Source organism: Mobula birostris, unplaced genomic scaffold (genome assembly GCF_030028105.1).
Source record: "Mobula birostris isolate sMobBir1 unplaced genomic scaffold, sMobBir1.hap1 scaffold_1647, whole genome shotgun sequence".
In the NCBI taxonomy this organism is placed as follows: domain Eukaryota; kingdom Metazoa; phylum Chordata; class Chondrichthyes; order Myliobatiformes; family Myliobatidae; genus Mobula; species Mobula birostris.
Window position 1 is genome coordinate 49,900 of NW_027274690.1, and position 16,065 is coordinate 65,964.

The following is a 16,065-nucleotide window of genomic DNA, read 5'->3' on the forward strand; positions in this document are numbered from 1 at the left end:
CGTTCCAAATGGAGGTCCATTTTTCCTGAGGCTGTATCATTGGATCATGGTCTTTCCCATTGTTGGAGATATTCTCTCCACATCCACTCCACCCTTGGGTTTTCAGTGAGACCTGAACCACACATGTGACATCTGTTCAAAGGTGGGTGAGGAGGGAGATTCCCTCTGTGTCTGACCCCGGGAGTGTGTGATGGGACGGTGCGGAGGGAGTTTCACTCTGTATCTGACTCCAGGAGTGCGTGATGGGACGGTGTGGAGGGAGATTCACTCTGTGTCTGACCCCGGGAGTGTGTGATGGGACGGTGTGGAGGGAGTTTCACTCTGTGTCTGACCCCGGGAGTCTGTGATGGGACGGTGTGGAGGGAGATTCACTCTGTGTCTGACTCCAGGAGTGCGTGATGGGACGGTGTGGAGGGAGATTCACTCTGTGTCTGACCCCGGGAGTGTGTGATGGGACGGTGTGGAGGGAGCTTCACTCTGTGTCTGACCCCCGGAGTGTGCGATGGGACGGTGTGGAGGGAGCTTCACTCCGTGCCTGACCCCGGGAGTGTGTGATGGGACGGTGTGGAGGGAGTTTCATTCCGTGTCTGACCTCGGGAGTGTGTGATGGGACAGTGTGGAGGGAGTTTCACTCAGTGTCTCTCCCCCTTACTCCCTCCCTTGTCCTCAACCTCTCCCTGCTTTCCTTCCCCTCTCTCCACCCCGCCCCTGCCTCTATCTCTGTCTATCCTCCCTCTATCCCCACTCTCTCCTTCCGTCTCCCTACCCCCGGGGGAAGGGGGCGGGGACACCTCGGGTTCAGGGGTCACGCCGCTGCCGCCATGTCGCTGAGCGGCTGCTGTTTGTAAATAGAGGCGTGCGAGAGGACGCAAGCACCCGAGGCCGGGGTCTGGGGCCCAGCCAGGCCCGTGGCTCCCGAGGGGGCAGGAGCACCAGCAGCACGAAGAGCATCTGCAACCCGGGGCGAAGAACGGCAGGAGAGGCCGGCGCACGCCTGAGGCCCAGGCCACAGGGCCCGAGCCGAGCCTCAGCGCCGAAACCTCCTCTGCCGCTGCCGTCCCGGTTCCGGGAGCGCGGAGAACCGGCACCAGGGAAGGCGAGCCCCGAGCTGGGAGGTTCCACGGCTGAGGACCGAGGGTCCTGGGAGGACCTACGGAATTCGGGAGGACCGAGTCCCGGACCCGGAGGACCGCGGTTCGGAAGCTGGGAGGACTGAGGGTCCTGGAGGACCGGGGACCGGCGGGAGGACTAAGAGCGGGGAAGACCGAGGGGTGGCGGGAGGACTGGCATGGACGCCGCTTGGAGCAGCTTCATCTTCCCGGTGAGACCCAGGGGAGCGGGGGGCGGGGCTACGGGGGAGGGGGGAGTGGGAGGGCGAGGCCACGGGGTGGGGGAGGGGGAATGGGCGTGGCCACACAGTATTTGGGGGAGGGGAGGGGCTAGGGGTAACGGGCGTGATTAGAGGGGGAGCTATACTGGGCGGAGCTCCGTGGGTGGGGGGTCTGTAGGGAATGGGCGTGGCTTCGGGGTAAGGGGCGGGGCTACATGAACGGGGTCGGGGGAAGGGACATTACGGCGATAAGGGGTGGGGCTAGAGGGAGGGGCAAGGGTGTGGGATGGGGCTAGAGGGAGGGGGCAGGGGTGTGGGGTGGGGCTAGAGGCAGGGGGTAGGGGTGTGGGGCTAGAGGGAAGGGGTGTGGGGTGGGGTTACAGGGAGGGGGCAGGGTGCGGGGTGTGGCTAGAGGGAGGGGGCGGGGGTGTGGGGTGGGGCGAGAAGGGGCAGGGGTGTGAGGGTGGGACTACAGGGTAGGGGTGTGGGGTGGGGCTACGGGGAAGGGGCAGGGGTGTGAGGGTGGGACTACGGGGAAGGGGCAGGGGTGTGGGTGGGGCTAGAGAGAAGGGGTGTGGGGTGGGGCTACAGGGAAGGGGCAGGGGTGTGGGGTGGGGGTAGAGGAGTGAGGCTTTGTGAGGAGGGACAGAACCACCAGGGTGGGGCAGGACTACCAGCGAGCCTGCAGAAGGGGTTAGGGGGCTGAGTGAGGGTCTGAGGGGTGAGCATGGCCCACCAGCCCATGGGGATTTAAGGGAGGGTGGGTGTGGCCTGAGTTGTTGGGGCACTGTGATTGGCTGCTGGGCTTGAAGGGCGGGAACTGAGCCATGAGTGACACAATAGGTGACCAGTGCGAGAGGCAGAGACACTGGTGACTGACGGACTCGGGAGGACATATTGGGTAGGGTACTGGCATTTCAGGAACTGTGGGGCGCTGGATTAGCCTGTTCGAACTTCAACAGGGTTGTCTATCATTGGACTAGGGGTAAAAGAATGAAAGGTTAGGGATCAAAGGTCCAGAGATGAGCGTTTGAGCATTTAGGGTCGAGGGGGCAGCGGGTGGAATGTTGAGAGGTGAGGGTGAACAGTAAAGTGTAGGATTGAAGTGAGGGGTCAAATGTCAGAGGTGAGGGGTTAGGCAGTGAGGACGAAGGCAGAGATGTGGAGAGCAGAGAGGCTGGCGTCAGGGGCGAGGGTGCAGGGTACGAGGGTTAAGATGTGTAGGGGTTGAAGGGTGGAGAGGACGGTTGAGGGGTTAGGGGTCAGTGGGTCGAGATGAGAAGCTGAGAGGTGGGGTGCTCAAGGATTAAGAGGCTGGTGTTGAGAGATTTGGCTCCTGGCGGGGTTGAGGAGTGGGAGGTGTTGGGGGGTGGTGAAATGTAAAAATGCCACTCACTCCTCCATATTGCTCCTTGTATCCCTCACCCCACCTTTCTCCCCAAATCCCTCCACCCCCCACTCCCTATACACAACAGCCGACCTCATCTGATACTCCCACAACTCTTCAGCCTGACTTTCTTCCCATCCTGGGCTCCCCCCCAGAGGAAGGGGCAGCCCCCCCTCCAGCACCTCCTCCTCCTGCACCCAGTGCACCGGCTCCGGGACAGGATGAGGAGGGAAGGGGCGGGACACCGGAGGCAGCCCCCACACCCCGCTCCCGCCCACGGGGCCCCTTCATCTGCCCCCTCTGCGGGAAGCACTTCAAGAACAGCTACAACCTGAGGCGTCACCAGGGGACCCACCGAGCAGGGGCCAGGAGGGCCCCCACCTCCTCGCCCTCCTCCCCCACCACCCCCAGCCCCCCTCCCCGGCCGCCCAGGAAGGAGCACAGCTGTGAGCTCTGCGCCAAGGCATTCCGCGATGTCTACCACCTGAACCGTCACCGCCTCTCGCACTCGGACGAAAAGCCCTTCGAGTGCCCCGTCTGCCAGCAGAGGTTCAAACGCAAGGACCGCATGAGCTACCACGTCCGCTCGCACGAGGGCGGCGTGCACCGGCCCTACGGCTGCAGCCACTGCGGCAAGGGCTTCTCCAGGTGAGGGGGAGGCAGAGGGGGCAGAGAGGGAGGGGAGAGAGAGGAGGGAAGTGGAGGGGAGAGGGGAGGGGAGGGGAGAGGAGAGGGGAGAGTGGAGCGGAAGGGAGGGGAGTGGAGGAAGGGAGGAGAGGGGGAGAGGAGGAGAGCGTGGAGGGGGAGATGGGGCAGTGAGGGGGAGGGGAGGAAGTGTGCAAGGGAGAGGGGGAGGGGAGAGTTGAGAAGGGAGGGAGAGGAGGGAGTTGAGAAGGGAGGGAGAGGAGGGGTGAGGGGGAGTGTGACGGAGGAAAGGACGGGGAGGTGGAGGGAGAGGAGGAGGAGGAGGGAAAGGATGAGAGGTGATGGCGAGGGAACACAGTGTGAGAGAGGCACTGGTGCTATACTGACCCAATGGCTGCAGCCACTGTGACACGATTCTCCGGGAGTATCTGAGGTACTGGGGGGGGGGGGGTGGAGAAGGGGCAGAGGGTGAAGGTGAGGAAAGGGAGAGGCGGAAGTGGGTAACGGAGGATGTGGCCATGTGGGATTATTTTGGACATTTACCTTTACTTGTTCCCTCCCCCACCCCAAACCAACCCCCCTCACCATCGGCTCTGTTCCAGACCCGACCACCTCAATAGTCACATCCGGCAGGTCCACTCGACAGAGAGACCCTTCAAGTGTCAGGTAGGGTGAAAGCGGCAATGGGAGGGGGGTCCAGATGGAGGAATGGTGGGAGGGGGAACATAGAGGAAGGGAAGCTGTGCATAGCTTGGGAATATGCCATTATCTGACACTCCCCCCCCACTCCCCCTCCCCACCTCTCTGTCCCTCCCTCTCTCCTCCTCCCCCCACTCCCCCACTTCCCCTGTCTCACTTCCCCCCCCTTCCCCACCATCCCCCCACCCCTGGACAGACATGTACAGCTGCGTTTGCCACGAAGGACCGTCTCCGGGCCCACATGATCCGACACGAAGAGAAGGTCCCATGTCACGTCTGTGGGAAACTACTGAGTGCAGCTTACATCACCGACCACATGAAGGTTCACAATGACAGCCCCAATCACACATGTGACATCTGTAACAAAGGTGGGTGCGGAGGGAGATTCACTCTGTGTCTGACCCCGGGAGTGTGTGATGGGACGGTGTGGAGGGAGATTCACTCTGTGTGTCACCCCGGGAGTGTGTGATGGGACGGTGTGGAGGGAGATTCACTCTGTGTCTGACCCCGGGAGTGTGTGATGGGATGGTGTGCAGGGAGCTTCACTCTGTGTCTGACCCCGGGAGTCTGTGATGGGACGGTGTGGAGGGAGTTTCACTCTGTGTCTGACCCCGGGAGTGTGTGATGGGACGGTGTGGAGGGAGTTTCACTCTGTGTCTGACCCCGGGAGTGTGTGATGGGACGGTGTGGAGGGAGTTTCACTCTGTGTCTGACCCCGGGAGTGTGTGATGGGACGGTGTGGAGGGAGCTTCACTCTGTGTCTGACCCCGGGAGTGTGTGATGGGATGGTGTGGAGGGAGATTCACTCTGTGTCTGACCCCTTTTTTTTTTAACAAAATTCTTTATTACAAATGTCGGTGCTGTACAATATTTACAAAACCAGTGACTAACACATTTACTACACTACAAACAGACAATACATGTTAAACCAATATATTACCATCCTCATCAATGATGGCATTTACACCCCGCGGAGCCCAATGGTCCCGGAACACCTCTACGGTCGCCGTGGACTGTGCGTATTCCTTTTCAATGTTCACCTAGGCACGAACATACCCCCTAAACATAGCCAGGCAGTCTGCCCGGGGAGAACCTCCTGCCACCCTTTTCCAGGAGCCACGGATGGCAATTTTCGCCAGCCCCAGGAGCAAGTTGACAAGGACATCCTCATCCCTCTGTGCCCCCCTCCTTGCTGGATGACCATATATGAATAGGGTGGGACTGAAATGCAACCAGAAGGCAAGAAGCAGCCCACGCAAATACGCGAAAAGGGGCTGCAGTCTCGCGCACTCCATGTACATATGGTACACGGTCTCCTCCAGCCCGCAGAAGTGACACGTGGCTGGGAGATCTGTGTACAGACTAAAGAACTTATTGCAGGGCACCGCTTTGTGCAGCACCCTCCAGCCAAGATCCCCAAGGTGCATGGGGAGGACTCCCTTGTAAAGGTACTTCCATTGGGGCCCCCCCTCACCTCCAGGTGGGAAGACCGACCGCCATGGCGTGTCAGGACGGTGGACAAATGCTAGGAAGTGGAGGGTGTGGAGCAGCAGCCCATAAAGGTACCTCCTGCCTGCATCCCTGAATGGGATTGTGGGTGTCGATGAGAGACGGCTCAAGTTGTGTGGATTCGTCTCTCGGGTAAGGCTGCGGGGCCTGGGCCCGACGAGCAGCTCAGCCCGAGTCGTTCCACACACCCGAGCCGCACCGACATCCGTTGAGACAGGGCAAGGTTCGGCCAGGACCCCGCCCTCTGCCAGAGGAGGGGATTCCCGGCCTGAGGCAACCATGTTCCAGACTCTCAGTAGGTCCTGATAGAAGCCGGGCAGCCTCTGCAAAGCAGCACGGCTGACGCCCGCCGGTGGTAGCTGCATATCTTCGGCAAGACAGCAGCCCCTCCGGAGGAAGAAAGTCGCCAACACGTGCCACCTGGGAGGGTGCTCGGCTTACAGGAATCTCTGCAGCGTCCTGAGGCAGAGAGCCGCCAGTCGTGTGCGTACACACACCAGCGACTGACCGCCTTCTCCTACTGGGAGACTCAGAACCGCTGCAGAGACCCAGTGTTTCCTGTTTCCCCAGAAGAAGTCCACTAGCTTCCTCTGCATTCTCGCGACAAAAGGGGCGGGGGGGGGCCAAGGTGACCATCCGGTACCACAACATGGAGGCCACCAGCTGGTTTATGACCACCACCCTCCCTCGATAGGAAAGCACCCTGAGAAGGCCTGACCAGTGCCCTAGCCGGGCCATGACCTTTGTCTCCAGGTGCTGCCAGTTCGCCAGCCAGGCCTCCCCAGAAGGACTCAGGTAGACTCCCAGATAGAGAAAGCGTCTGGTGCTCTAATCAAAAGCTCTCATCTCCTCTGGCAGGGAGTCCACCTGCCACTGGCCTACTAAGAGTCCGGAACATTTCGCCCAGTTGGTCCTCGCGGAGGATGCCGCCGAGAAAACATCTTGGCACTCGCGCATCCTCCGCAGGTCACAGGGGTCTGTCATCATGAGGAGTATGTCATCGGCGTAGGCCGAGAGGACGACCCCCATGTCCGGTTTGCGCAGAACCAGACCTGTCAGCCTTCGCCGAAGAAGGCTGAGGAATGGCTCGACACAGATCGCATACAGTTGACCGGACATGGGGCACCCTTGACGCACTCCTCTTCGGAAGCGGATATGTCCTGTCAATGATCCGTTAATCTTAACTAGGCACTTTGCGGCAGAGTACAGGAGCCGAACTCGGGCCACAAAGTGTGGTCCGAGCCCAAAAGCCTGCAGGGTGCCCACCAGGAAACTGTGGTCCACCCGGTCAAAAGCCTTCTCTTGGTCAAGAGAAAGAAACGCTACCGGGGTCCCAGTCTCCTGGAGTAGATGGATCAGGTCCCGTACTAGGTGGACATTGTCCTGGATGGAGCGGCCCGGGACTGTGTAAGATTGGTCAGGATGGACCACCTGTCCAATTACCGAACCCAGATGGTTGGCCATTGCCCGGGCGAAGATCTTGTAGTCCGCGCACAAGAGGGAGACCGGCCGCCAGTTCTTTAGCAGGCGGAGGTCTCCCTTCTTGGGCAGTAGGACCACAACAGCTCTTCGCCATGAGAGGGGCATTTCTCCGGTGGCTAGGCTCTCCCCTAGGACAAGGCTGTAATCATCCCCCAGGACATCCCAAAAAGCCTGATAAAACTCAACACTCAGTCCATCCAAACCAGGGGACTTGCCCCTCCGGAGTTGCCGAAGGGCAGTAGACAGTTCCTCCCGAGTCAGGGGGGCATCCAGACGCACTGCGTCCTCTGGGCTGACCTTAGGCAAATCCTTCCAGACCTCATTACACGCCTCCGCATTTGACGGATCAGGCGAGAATAAGGACCGATAGAATGAACGGACCTCGTTGTTAATTCCATCAGGGTCCGTGATGGAGGAGCCATCGGCAGCCTGCAGCTCCACTAGCTGCTTTTGAACTCCCCGCCACCGTTCCAACGAGTAGAAGAAGGGTGAGCCACGGTCCAAATCCTGCAGCATTTGGATCCGTGACCTCACGTACGCACCTTGGGACTGCTGGAGCTGCAGGTTCCTTAGTGCGTCCTTCTTCTCCTGGTATTCCTGCCACAGCTGCTGGTCTCCGGCGGTCGGACCAAGGCGGGACTCCAGGTCAAGCAACGCTCTCTCAAGCCGCTCAACCTCAGAGCTCCGCCTCTTTGCTCAAGCCGCTCAACCTCAGAGCTCCGCCTCTTTGTCGACCCCCTAGTGTACTCCCGACATAAAAACCGGATGTGGGCTTTGCCCACATCCCACCATAGCCGTAGGGAGCAGAACTCTCTCCGCCTCTCCTTCCAGGAGACCCAGAAAGCTCGGAACGAATCCCGGAATCGGCTGTCCTCCAGCAGCCGGTTGTTAAAATGCCAATACCCGGATCCCACCCGAGGGTGTAGTGGAATAAATTCTATCCACACAAGGTGGTGGTCTGAGCACGACACCGGCCGCATGGAGGACGCCGACACGCGGGAGACGTAGGCCCGAGAGATGTAAAAGCGGTCTATCCTGGAACCTCCTTCTCTAGACCTTCTCGAGAAGGCGCTAGAGTTGGGGTGAAAATTCCGCCAGCTGTCCACCAAGTCAAAGGAGCCGACTAGCTCCTTTAACTTTTTTGCTGATGCTGGGTCGCGTTGGAGGCCCGAGCAGTCCTCCGCCTCGAGGGTACAATTGAAATCTCCCCCGAGGATGACGCAATCCCCAGGATCGATGGAGCTCAGCAGGGTGGACAGCTGACAGAATAGGCGCGTCTGCATCACACCGCGCCTGGGAGCATACACATTGATAAAATGCAATGGTACGCCATCCAGGCGCACAACCAGGTGGAGCAGACGGCCGGGCACAACGTCCTGGACTCTTTCAATTACTGGCTGGAAGGTCGGGGCCAACAGGATCGCCACCCCGCTAGAAATGGAGCTGAGGTGGCTCATGTAGACCCCACCCCGCCACTCCAGGAGCCAAGCAGACTTGTCCCCAGGGATGGTATGGGTTTCCTGCAGGAAACTCACCGTATACCACCCATCCCTGAGGGCTGAGAGATTGTTATGCCTGCGAAGTGGACCCCTGCTGCCGTTTACGTTGAGACTAGCTATGGTAAGCTTCATGGCGGGAGCACACTAGGTCTCAGCAGCTGTGCCCATTTCGGTGAGAGCGGAGGCGCCCTCCATCACACTGTCCGGAAAGAAAACAAGGTTACTTTTTGCTTTCTGGGCTCGAGCGGTACCAGCGACACCCTGTGACCCGCCATCCCCCATTGGAGCGAGGCTGCTTCTCCCTCTGATGTCCCTTACTAGGTCATCTAGGAAAGATTTTAGTTGTCGTCTGTCGTTCCCCGACACCGCATTCCTCTTTCCCTTTCCCTTTCGTCCGAGGATGACTCGCAGGGACCTCACCAGCCTCGGCATGCTGGGCCAGCGTAGCGAGGCTAGTTGACGCCGGTGCTTGGCACCCTCAGAGGTGAGAATAAAGTGCTTAATTTCCTCTACAGGTATCAATGGGGACTTCTCAGGAGGGGGCGAGGATATCCATTATTTCACTATCGAAAGAGTCCCCCTCCAACCCGTCACTGCAGACAGAATCCCCATCGGCCTCCCCGCATGTTCCAATAGATGGCTGCGCTTGTGACCCATACCGCGCAGCGGGCACCTCGCTCTCACCTGCCCGCTCCACCGTCGCATCAGCCTCATCCACATTTGCGACAGTGGAGGGACAATCTCCAGGGACTCCCTGCAAGTCATTAATTGCTGGGGTCGACGTGCACAGAAAATCGCCCTCCCCAGGGGGCAGGCATAGAGGGGAACCCGGCACCTTTGGTCCAAGGGATTCACAAGCAGCCTGGTGCTGAGAATGAGAGAGCTTTGTCTCGTCTCCTCTTACACTATTGGGTACACTGGCCTCCAGAGAGGCGCTGACTTGTAGGTCCTGGGTGGAGGCCTCCAGGGCTGCCTCATTTGTGCAAACAGGGCTATCACAAGCTTTTTGCACAACCACACCATCTTCCCCAGGACTGGTGGCTACATCTGGGGACTCAGGTTTCGAACCAACCCCTACCCGGATTCCCACCCCTTCCTGGGACTCCCCCGCATCTACATCCCCTGCCCTCTTGCGGGAACGTTCCCTTCTCCTCTTCACGCCGGAGGAGCACACAGGTGCAGGCTTCACCGATGGGGCGGCGCTCTCTGTTTCCATCGCCCTGTCTGCTTGCGCACCTCCCCGAGCCTCGCGCTCCACTTCAGGCGAAATGGGCGTGAGCTCTGCAGCCTCAAAGGCCCGCTTCTTACTGTGTTTGGATTTCCCCTTTGCCTTCTTACTCCGCACAGACTCCACCCCGTCCCCCACCTGAACCATAGGGAGAGGAGCAGGGACCGACCCAACCGTAGGAGTAGGGGCAGGGTGAGGGGCTGGGGCAGGATCACGGGCGGGGGCAGGGTCAGATGCAGGCGCAGACGCACGCGCAGGAGTAGGATCGGGGCAGAGGTAGCTGGGGCACTGGTGCCCGAAGTGGGCTCCCTCGGGTTCCGGGCGGCAGGACAGTCCCTCCGAAAGTGCCCCACCCCCCTGCACGCATGGCACCGTGGGCGCTCGGAGCTCCAGTATACCTGATAATCCACTCTCTTGTGCCGGACAGTAAACCGGCCCTCAACATCGTCCTCCCTTTCCAGCTGCATGAATACCTGACGCCGGAAAGAGATTACGGTGCGGAGGGTGCGTCTCTTAAATTTGTGTCGGATGGCAGTGATCTCCGACCTTACTTGCCCTAAACGGGCCAGTGGGGGAAGCAAGTCCTCATTTGGAATGAAAGGCTTAACATGCCCAAGCACGATACGTTGTGTGGGGGCCGTCACCAGCTCCATAGGTAAAAAGATGTTGTCTACCGTGACTCCCCTGCTTAGGGCCCGGTGCACTAGCTCTTCATTCACCAGGTAGAACACTGCCTTTCCGAACTCCTTCTCGGTGGCCAGAATACCACCTTTCCCCACAAGGTCCTCCATTGCCTCCACACACTTTTCTAGTGTCATTCCAGGGCGCAAAATACATTGCACCCCACGTTCCACCTTCACCGACCGAAACAGGGCGTTGTCCGAGGCCGGGGAGGCAGCCGCCCTTGCGTAACTCCCCGAAGGCACGCGACTCCCTGGAGACCGGTCCGGCATGCTGGCGCTCTTTCCAGTCCGAGAATCCTACAGCGGTGCCGGTTAGAAGTCCTGGAACGAGTCGAATACCTGGCCGGGAAAGTTTGCAGTCGACAGTTCCTCGCTGGCTCGGCGCCAGGAAAGGCTCCGTCGGACTTGCAGAGACCCAGGCCGGGAGAGGCCGAAACGTCCTTCCAGATGCTCCGGCACCAACACCGGACGAAAATCAGGAAAACAATGGAGGAGGAACGTTGCCCCGATGTCAATGGGGGAACGACGGCGTTTGCCTCCGGTTTTGGAGCGAACCGGCTTCCTGGTGAGTTGCCAGCAGCCGCAGCTGGGAGCTACGCAGTTAGCAGCCGCCGACAAACCCAGCCCAAACCGGCAGTAAAACTGCACACCGAGTTTCCACACCAGCACCGTCACTCACTCGGTTGTCCAAGAGACTTTTAGAGCCACCTCCAAAGTATTCCACGAACTTTATCCAGTAGTTTTGCCTCGATTTCTCCCAGCTCAGTCAGCACAGGTCCTCTCTGTGTCTGACCCCGGGAGTGTGTGATGGGACGGTGTGGAGGGAGTTTCACTCTGCGTCTGACCCAGGAGTCTGTGATGGGACGGTGTGGAGGGAGATTCTCTGTTTCTGACTATGGGAGTGTGTGATGGGACGGTGTGGAGGAAGATTCACTCTGTGTCTGACCCCGGGAGTGTGTGATGGGACGGTGTGGAGGGAGATTCACTATGTGTCTGACCCCGGGAGTGTGCGATGGGACGGTGTGGACGGAGCTTAACTCTATGTCTGACCCCGGGAGTGTGCGATGGGACGGTGTGGACGGAGCTTCACTCTGTGTCTGACCCCGGGAGTGTGTGATGGGACGGTGTGGAGGGAGCTTCACTCTGTGTCTGACCCCGGGAGTGTGTGATGGGACGATGTGGAGTGTGTTTCACTCTGTGTCTGACCCTGGGAGTGTGTGATGTGAAGGTGTGGAGGGAGTTTCTCTCCTGTGTCTGACCCCGGGAGTGTGTGATGGGACTTTGTGGAGGGAGTTTCACTCTGTCCCTGACCCCGGGAGTGTATGATGGGACGGTATGGAGGGAGATTCACTCTGTGTCTGACCCCGGGAGTGTGTAATGGGACTTTGTGGAGGGAGTTTCACTCTGTCCCTGACCCCGGGAGTGTGTGATGGGACGGTGTGAAGGGAGCTTCACTCTTGTGTCTGACCCCGGGAGTGTGTTATTGGACGGTGTGGAGGGAGATTCACTCTGTGTCTGACCCCGGGAGTTTGTGATGGGACGGTGTGGAGGGAGCCTCACTCTGTGTCTGACGCTGGGAGTGTGTGATGGGACGGTGTGAAGGGAGCTTCACTCTGTGTCTGACGCCGGGAGTCTGTGATGGGACGGTGCGGAGGACGTTTCACTCTGTGTCTGACCCCGGAAGTGTGTGATGGGACGGTGTGAAGGGAGCTTCACTCTGTGTCTGACCCCGGGAGTGTGTGATGGGACGGTGTGGAGGGAGATTCACTCTGTGTCTGCCCCCGGGAGTGTGTGATGGGACGGTGTGGAGGGAGATTCACTATGTGTCTGACCCCGGGAGTGTGCGATGGGACGGTGTGGACGGAGCTTCACTCTGTGTCTGACCCCGGGAGTGTGTGATGGGACGGTGTGGAGGGAGATTCACTCTGTGTCTGCCCCCGGGAGCGTGTGATGGGACGGTGTGGAGGGAGCTTCACTCTGTGTCTGACCCCGGGAGTGTGTGATGGGACGGTGTGGAGGGAGTTTCACTCTGTGTGTCTGACCCCGGGAGTGTGTGATGGGACGGCGTGGAGTGAGATTCACTCTGTGTCTGAACCCGGGAGTGTGTGATGGGACGGTGTGGAGGGAGATTCACTCTGTTTCTGACCCCGGGAGTGTGTGATGGGACGGTGTGGAGGGAGTTTCACTCTGTGTGTCTGACCCCGGGAGTGTGTGATGGGACGGCGTGGAGGGAGATTCACTCTGTGCCTGACCCCGGGAGTGTGTGATTGGACGGTGTGGAGGGAGATTCACTCTGTGTCTGACCCCGGAAGTGTGTGATGGGACGGTGTGGATGGAGCTTCACTCTGTGTCTGAGCCCGGGAGTGTGTGATGGGACGGCGTGGAGGGAGATTCACTCTGTGTCTGACCCAGGGAGTGTGTAATGGGACGGTGTGGAGGGAGATTCACTCTGTGTCTGAGCCCGGGAGTGTGTAATGGGACGGTGTGGAGGGAGATTCACTCTGTGTCTGACCCCGGGAGTGTGTGATGGGACGGTATGGAGGGAGATTCACTCTGTGTCTGACCCCGGGAGTGTGTGCTGGGACGGTATGGAGGGAGATTCACTCTGTGTCTGACCCCGGGAGTGTGTGATGGGACGGTATGGAGGGAGATTCACTCTGTGTCTGCCCCCGGGAGTTTTTGATGGGACGGTGTGGAGGGAGATTCACTCTGTGCCTGAAGCCGGGAGTGTGTGATGGGACGGTGTGGAGGGAGTTTCACTCTGTGTCTGACCCCGGGAGTGTGTGATGGGACGGTGTGGAGGGAGCTTCACTCTGTGTCTGGCCCCGGGAGTGTGTGATGGGACGGTGTGAAGGGAGCTTCACTCTTGTGTCTGACCCCGGGAGTGTGTTATTGGACGGTGTGGAGGGAGATTCACTCTGTGTCTGACCCCGGGAGTTTGTGATGGGACGGTGTGGAGGGAGCTTCACTCTGTGTCTGACGCCGGGAGTGTGTGATGGGACGGTGTGAAGGGAGCTTCACTCTGTGTCTGACGCCGGGAGTCTGTGATGGGACGGTGCGGAGGGCGTTTCACTCTGTGTCTGACCCCGGAAGTGTGTGATGGGACGGTGTGAAGGGAGCTTCACTCTGTGTCTGACCCCGGGAGTGTGTGATGGGACGGTGTGGAGGGAGATTCACTCTGTGTCTGACCCCCCAAGTGTGTGATGGGACGGTGTGAAGGGAGCTTCACTCTGTGTCTGACCCCGGGAGTGTGTGATGGGACGGTGTGGAGGGAGATTCACTCTGTGTCTGCCCCCGGGAGCGTGTGATGGGACGGTGTGGAGGGAGCTTCACTCTGTGTCTGACCCCGGGAGTGTGTGATGGGACGGTGCTGAGGGAGTTTCACTCTGTGTCTGACCCCGGGAGTGTGTGATGGGACGGTGTGAAGGGAGCTTCACTCTGTGTCTGACCCTGGGAGTGTGTGATGGGACGGTGTGGAGGGAGTTTCACTCTGTGTGTCTGACCCCGGGAGTGTGTGATGGGACGGCGTGGAGGGAGATTCACTCTGTGTCTGAACCTGGGAGTGTGTGATGGGACGGTGTGGAGGGAGATTCACTCTGTTTCTGACCCCGGGAGTGTGTGATGGGACGGTGTGGAGGGAGTTTCACTCTGTGTGTCTGACCCCGGGAGTGTGTGATGGGACGGCGTGGAGGGAGATTCACTCTGTGCCTGACCCCGGGAGTGTGTGATTGGACGGTGTGGAGGGAGATTCACTCTGTGTCTGACCCCGGAAGTGTGTGATGGGACGGTGTGGATGGAGCTTCACTCTGTGTCTGAGCCCGGGAGTGTGTGATGGGACGGCGTGGAGGGAGATTCACTCTGTGTCTGACCCCGGGAGTGTGTGATGGGACGGTATGGTGGGAGATTCACTCTGTGTCTGCCCCCGGGAGTTTTTGATGGGACGGTGTGAAGGGAGATTCACTCTGTGTCTGACCCCGGGAGTGTGTGATGGGACGGTATGGAGGGAGATTCACTCTGTGTCTGAGCCCGGGAGTGTGTGATGGGACGGTGTGGAGGGAGATTCACTCTGTGTCTGACCCCGGGAGTGTGTGATGGGACGGTGTGGAGGGAGATTCACTCTGTGTCTGCCCCCGGGAGTTTTTGATGGGACGGTGTGGAGGGAGATTCACTCTGTGTCTGACCCCGGGAGTGTGTGATGGGACGGTGTGGAGGGAGATTCACTCTGTGTCTGAGCCCGGGAGTGTGTGATGGGACGGTGTGGAGGGAGTTTCACTCTGTGTCTGAGCCCGGGAGTGTGTGATGGGACGGTGCGGAGGGAAATTCACTCTGTGCCTGACCTCGGGAGTGTGTGATGGGACGGTGTGGAGGGAGATTCACTCTGTGTCTGAGCCTGGGAGTGTGTGATGGGACGGTGTATCACTCCTTGTGTCTGAGCTGCCTGCTCTCTTTTGCTGATTCAGGATTCACCACGGCTGCCTATCTCAGGGTCCATGCCCGCAAGCATCATGGCGTTACGATGATCCAACCGTACCGACTGGTTTGTGAGCAGTGTGGCGTGTTCTGCCACACCCAGGTCCAACTGAACGGCCACAAGGGCACGCACGTCCGCGCGGCGGAGCCGATAGTGGATGATCGCTCCTGCAGTACCGACACACAGGGACCGTTTCTGCACTGACCAGGCACGGCAACTGTCCGTCAGCTCCTTGGGGTGGGTGTGCTGAGTGGGTGGGGCTGTTTGGGGAGAGGAGGATAGAGGGCTGAGAGAGAGTGGGGCGAGGAGAGAAGAGGGGACGGACAGTGGTTCAGGGTTGGGGGAGAGGGAGAGACAGAGGAAAGAGGGAGGGAGAGGTGTGGGTGAGGGAGAGAATGATAGATGGGCAACAGAGACAAGAGGGAAAGTGTGGGCAGAAATAGAGAAAGAAGGGGTAAGGAGTGAGGTGAGAGGGAGGGGTGAGAGTGGTGGCAAGAGTCGGCAGACAAAGGTGGGAGGCAGAGTTTGGGGGAGAGAGAGGGCAGGAAGTGGAGAGAGATGTGGATGAAAATAGGAGTATATCAGCCGGCTTTCACTGTCCAATAACTCTTGGGTTTGAAGGGGAGGTTATTCACCAGCCTGCCCTGAACCCCTCTTCCCCTCCTTCCCCCTTTCCCCCTTTCCCCCTGTGTCTCTGCAGGTGTGGCTGTGTCCTGTCTCTCAGTTCCTGCTGTCCATCCTCTGGGACGGGGTTCCTCACTACTGGATCCAGAGCCCCTGATCAGACCAAAACCTGAACTCATCGCTGCCCAACCCTCTGCCCCGGGCAGTACACAGAGAGGGATGGGGGGAGAGTGAGAGAGCGAGGGGTAGGGGGGAGAGACCGAGAGAGAGAGGGAGGGGGTAGGGGACAGAGAGCGAGGGGTAGGAGGGAGAGACCGAGAGAGAGAGGGAGGGGGTAGGGGACAGATAGTGAGGGGTAGGGGGGAGAGACCGAGAGAGAGAGGGAGGGGGTAGGGGACAGAGATGGCGGGAGGTTGGCGAGAGTCTGGGAGAAGAGCGAGCGATGGAGGGATGGGGAGACAGAAATTGGGAATGAGTGGAGGGTTGGGAGAGGTGTGAGTGGTGGAGG

The 16,065-nt window shown here is 59.5% G+C and overlaps 1 protein-coding gene across 2 annotated transcripts; it reads left to right on the forward strand.

The window, feature by feature from the left end:
- The first annotated feature begins 771 nt into the window (after nt 1-771).
- Nucleotides 772-15,820, forward strand: LOC140192550 (myc-associated zinc finger protein-like). Of its 2 annotated transcripts, none has more exons than XM_072250115.1 (6): nt 772-1,321; nt 2,806-3,365; nt 3,965-4,028; nt 4,258-4,429; nt 14,923-15,170; nt 15,634-15,820. In XM_072250115.1, exons 1-5 carry the CDS (start codon nt 1,289-1,291, stop codon nt 15,135-15,137), a joined length of 1,044 nt encoding a protein of 347 aa, XP_072106216.1. In that variant the 5' UTR covers nt 772-1,288; the 3' UTR covers nt 15,138-15,170; nt 15,634-15,820. The 2 variants fall into 2 exon arrangements, with proteins under 2 accessions (XP_072106216.1, XP_072106217.1); XM_072250116.1 differs by having other exon boundaries at nt 14,923-15,141.
- The last annotated feature ends 245 nt before the right edge of the window (nt 15,821-16,065 follow it).